Source organism: Eretmochelys imbricata, chromosome 19, assembly GCF_965152235.1.
Source record: "Eretmochelys imbricata isolate rEreImb1 chromosome 19, rEreImb1.hap1, whole genome shotgun sequence".
NCBI lineage: Eukaryota > Metazoa > Chordata > Testudines > Cheloniidae > Eretmochelys > Eretmochelys imbricata.
Genome location: NC_135590.1, coordinates 12,691,759 through 12,697,031, shown reverse-complemented (window position 1 = coordinate 12,697,031; position 5,273 = coordinate 12,691,759). Strand labels below are relative to the sequence as shown.

Here is a 5,273-nt window from a genome sequence, read left to right as displayed (position 1 = left end):
TCTACACACTGCGTGCTTGTGTTGGTGCATTGTGGGAAAAGCTGGGCAGTTCTCCAGTCCTGCTTCGGCAGCGGACAGAGGGCCCGGAAGTCATGCACACAGAGGGAGAAAGGAGGGCTGACCAAGCCAGTTATACGGGCACTGTGGGAGGGGTTGTCCTATCCGTGCCACATAAATACTACATTTCAGCCTAGTTACAGGAAAGGAGTTGCATGCCAGCTTCGTCCTCTGACAGGGACAAGATGCTGTTAGCTGCCAAGTTGGTGTGTGGACACAAACTTCCTTAGTGCCAACCAATGTTGTCAGCTGGTAAGATGGAATGTGGTTATTTTTAAACCCAGTTTCAAACCACAACGTGAGGGGAAATATTCTCCGCGTGTTCATCCGGGGCTCAGGCAGTGCCTGTTTGCTAACACAGCAGCATACCCCAGCCACTGTCGTGGTGTCCTGATGAGCCCAGGTAAGGATCTGACGGGGGGTAATCGGACAGTTCAGTCAGCTGTAGAACTGACCTGGAAAACAGGCTCTGCTCCTGCATATTTAACAAAGACTTGCAGAGTAATGCGCATGCTGTACCTCTGTGGGAGAAAAGCCACTCAGACGTGGCTAACTGTTCTGTGCGCGCCAAGTGCAGTCAACCCGTGTCTTTGCTCTACGCTGAGGGGAACGTCCTAGAATCATAGAATATGCAGTAGGGAGCCAGGAGGGCAACTGCCAATATACCCCAAAGGTACCACATGTGCAAGAAAAATACCCTTCCAGAGCAAAGGGGGGAAGGATAGCTCAGTGGTTTGAGCATTGGCCTGCTAAACCCAGGGTTGTGAGCTCAATCCTTGAGGGGGCCATTTAGGGATCTGGGGCAAAAATTGGGGCAGTGGTCCTGCTTTGAGCAGGGGATTGGACTCCATGACCTCCTGTGGTCCCTTCAAACCCTGATATTCTATGATTCTATATCAGGGTTGGAAGAGACCTCAGGAGATCATCTAGTCCAACCCCCTGCTCAAAGCAGGACCAACACCAACTAAATCTGTCTCTGTGTTGCTCTGGAAGGGTATTTTTCTTGAACATGTGGTACCTTTGGGGTATATTGGCAGTTGCCCTCCTGGCTCCCTACTGCACATACCAATAGAAATATACTGTCCGTATGTTTGTTTATTTTCTTACTTTCTCAGTTGCTTAGTAGAAGAGTGCTATGCTTAATGTGCAAGTGATTGCAGGTTCAAATCCTGCCTGCCTCAGAAGAGGTGAATATTCTCTCCTAGGTCAGACTAGATCTAATAATCTCTCCTGGCCTTACATTATATGACTCTTACATTTCATTGAAAAATAGGGTTTTTTATATCAACCAATCCCTGAAGTGCTAGGAGCCCAAACACAACAGCGTGAGCTCTTGCAGGATCACTGAGGAAATGCAGCTGACTATGAGTGAAAAGCAAACCGCTTCCCAAGCTGTGCAAAGAACAAGAAGTAAATGGCAGCAAAAGGGATCAGTAAGACAGACTCTTACGTTATTTCAGTTCTCCTGCCACTGACCCTGTAATAAGAAAAGAGCTTTTTCTCTCACCCACTGAAGCCCTCACGTGGCGTTAATGGAAAGGGTTATTTTAAGTGTGGCCATAAACCAGACCCCTGGTTCTGCCCTGATCTGCTCCCTGTGCCTCTTTCAGGAGACATCAGCTTAGTTTGACAAAGATCTTGCTGTCAGCCCTGTGACGCTGCAGGGGAAAACCAAGCTGGATTCTGCCCGGCTTCTAGCATCCTCACTGCAGCTGCAGGCTGAGTCTGGAACGGGAAGGTCATTACCATTAATGATGGCAGCGCATGAGTTATGGAAGTTCACAGCTTGGTGATCAGACTCCCGGCTCAGCGGCAGTCAATAATAATAATGATAACGCTGATCATTAAAAAACAACTTGTTTTGCATAGGAAACTGAGCAGATTGGAGAATAAATGTGACGCTCCCAAGATCCTCTGCTACTTTGTTTTGTTTTAATGGAGATATTTTTCTTGTTGCCTGAAGAATGGCTCTGTTGCTAAGGCCCTGGGCTGGGAGTTGGGAGATCTGGATTTTGTTGCACACAGACTTGCCGTCCCTGTTCTGTGCCTCAGTTTCTGCAGCTGTAAACTGGGATAATGAGACCGACCATCCAGAGATGTTGTGAGGCTAAGCTAATATGTGTAAGATCCTTCGACATCCCTCCCTAGAAGGTGCCATAGAAATGGAAAGTACAGGGTGAAAGCCTGAGTCCTTACTCGCCACGACTTCAATGTGAACGTTGTCAGAGCAAGGGCTGTTTATTTGTCCTGTTCGTAATTGGGCCAACAAATCTTGCATGTGCCTGAGCTGCTTGGACGTGCCCAGGGAGCCATTTGCACCTGCACAGACCAGCATTCCTGTGCACCGTCTCCCTTTCGTTTGCCGAGCTGTTCGGGGTGGGGATCATTGTTTTCTTCCACTACACGTGCAACCAGTCTTACTAATTCATCAGGCAGATGTGCATTGCTTTGTGTGGGCATGGGCTAGGCGCTTGTGTTTGAAAGACACCACCCGTTGTCTAGCTTCTGAGTGGGAAGGAGAAAAATGCTTCTAGGAGGACGTAGGCAGGACGCAGAAAAGGGAAGGGGAAGGCCGGTTGCATGAGCCACCATGTCCCAGCTCCTCCGCTGTGAGCCCTTCCTCTTCACTGTCTGCTAGTGATGCCTTCTGTTCATCTCTTTTCTCCCCCACTCTCTAGAAAGACCTGACCAGGAGGATGTCATGACAGCCAGCAGCGCCGAAGCCAGCAGAGCCATGAGAAATCAGGATCTTCTGGAGAAGAAACCCCTGGGACCCGCCCCTCCTCCCCGGAGACACAGACGCAGGCTCAGGCGCAAGCCACCGACCGAGGTGGCTGTGAAGGGGCAGCTCCGGATGCGCTCGCCATCAGGGGCCTTCGTGATGGTGGGCGTCTCCGTCGTCTTGGTCGGCATGACAATCGCCGTTGTGGGCTACTGGCCTCACAGGGGCCCACACGCAGCCGGGCCTGGGGCCAGGCTGGGTAACTCCAGCGGCATGGGGGACATGAAGAAGGAAGTGAAGGTCTCTGCCCAAGCCCGCTACCTCCCTCACAGCGAGAAGCTGAAGCTGATTGGCCCTGTCATCATGGGCGTCGGCCTCTTCATTGTCATCTGCGCCAACACCATGCTGTATGAGAACAGGGACATGGAGACCCGCCTGTTGATGCAGAAAGGCCTCTACTCCATGACTCCGGGCCTCGCCCAGGACTTCAGCCAGGAGGACAAATACTGCCAGAGGAGGACTAGCTTGCCCCTCCTCAAGGCCAATGCCGAGTGTGTCGAGGGCTGTTATGAGGTGGATCTCTCCTCCAGCGGCTTCCAATCCTATTCCAGTCCCGGGAACAAATGGGCCGACTGCTACGGGCATAACAGGCTCCAGACGACAGCCCAGCTGCTCCATCACAAGGGGATTTCCCACTCCATGTCCCTCCTCAGCGTCCGTTCAGACTCTGGCAACTCCATGGAGGGGAACCTCAATCTGTCCTTTGCCCGCGGGGCTGAGTCGGTAATTTCTTTGGCTGCCACTGCCCGGTCACTTCCCGTCATCAAGGTGAACAACTGTCTCATTGAGAAGCCGTCTGCAACTCGGGGGGCAGGCGATGAGGGGGAGATCAGCCTGGCTGGGGGGCCAGATGATGCACCGCGGCTCTCATGGACTCTCCCACCCAGGGGCAGCAGAATCTCTCCCAGAGGAGATGACCTCCAGGGTGGCCATGTCGTTATTAACATAGACAGCGAGCCTCCATCTGTCACTGTGGGCGAAACATACCTGAACCCAGATGGCACCAAGAACGAATTCAGCTCAGATGTGCAGCTCCACAACCCGGGTCACTCCAAGTCGCTGGACCTTGGCAGGCCGGGCGTGCTGCTGGTGGCACCCATCAAAGACCGGAAGAACAGGAGCTGGCCTAGACTTGACCAAATCAGTCTGGTAGGCTACGCCAAACTGGAAAGCACGGGTGAGTCCTCTGACAGACTATTGGAGCAGACAGATCAGCAGGGCCCGGACGAGCCCAGCCCCAGCACCCAGGAGGTGTGAACAGAGATGGGTTCAAGGGTCTGACTTGGCAGGGGATGGGTGACACGGCCAGAACACCCTCCTCTCTTTTCATTGCCTCACCTGGGGGACTGCTGAGCATGTTCTTCTTTTAAGCAGACATTCCAATGACGTATGGAGGTCAGTGCTGCTGACTGAGCCCAGGACAGGCCTGCTACTCCTTAGGGGAAACTCTTCAAGGGATAGATGTCTCCTCCCCAGAGGCACCTGGTGCTGAGGTGTCACTCTTTCTCAGTGAGCAGCCTCAGCCTTGCCTTACGCCCCCCTCTCCCCGAGCTACATGAGGAACCCGGGCTTAGACAAGCACTCCCCGAAAGGGGAGGCGGGCTGGGGATCCCTGCTACTAAGCCGTAGGGGCCCCTTTCCTCATCATTAGCCAGAAGGGCTGCGGCAGCAGGTGTGTGAGGGGCCCCCCACCGCCCCACACCGCTAGGCAATTCACTGGCCAATGGAACGTTAAGGCTACCAGGGTTATTAAATGTTCTCTCGCCACCACCACCGAGATGCTAAGTCAATCATTTTGCCTGCACAATGTTTCATCATCTGTCTTTGCAAAGCTCGCTGTCACGGGTTGCCCCCCTTCAAGATGCCACTTGATGGGCTGGGATACCGCTGAGCCTGCCTGTTCTGCCAACATGGGCTCCCTTTAACCTGTCTTGCTGAGCCAGGGTCTTAAGCCTCCTCCAGCACAGACACAGGCAGGGCCACACCCAGCTGCAGAAAGACACAGACACTGAGATCAGCTCTGGGAAGACTCAGTTTAAGGGACTTGCCCTAGCACTCAGGTGCCCACCTCCCTTGGAGTGCAGACCTAAAGTTATATTGTCTTGCTCTGTATAGAAGAATCTGCACAGTGCAAGCTCATAAAATTCGCTCTCTTCCTCAATGTGAAGACAAATATGCACCCCTTTGTGCCCCCCCCATTAGAAATTGCATGAACTGGGTTTAATAATAAAAAAGGTAGATTTTAAGTGGTTATAAGGGTTAGCAAACAGAACAAAGCAGATTACTAAGCAATTAAAACAAAACACACAAACTAAGCTTGATTCACTAAAGAAACAGGTTACAGAATGTAATTTCTCACCCTAACTGTTGAATTTAGGCAGGATGCAAAGTTTCTGTAGCTCCGTTCCAGTTATTTCTTCTTCTAGATTGGACC

General features: G+C 52.1%; 1 protein-coding gene across 1 annotated transcript; it reads left to right on the top strand.

The window, feature by feature from the left end:
• The first annotated feature begins 2,758 nt into the window (after positions 1-2,758).
• On the top strand, positions 2,759-4,096 carry TMEM200B (transmembrane protein 200B). Its single transcript, XM_077837809.1, has one exon. The coding sequence runs from the start codon at positions 2,759-2,761 to the stop codon at positions 4,094-4,096; it is 1,338 nt and encodes a 445-aa protein (XP_077693935.1).
• The last annotated feature ends 1,177 nt before the right edge of the window (positions 4,097-5,273 follow it).

Bases quoted from the DNA above. Each gene is read 5' to 3' on its own strand.
- TMEM200B (XM_077837809.1), top strand. From the start codon at position 2,759: ATGACAGCCAGCAGCGCCGAAGCCAGCAGAGCCATGAGAAATCAGGAT.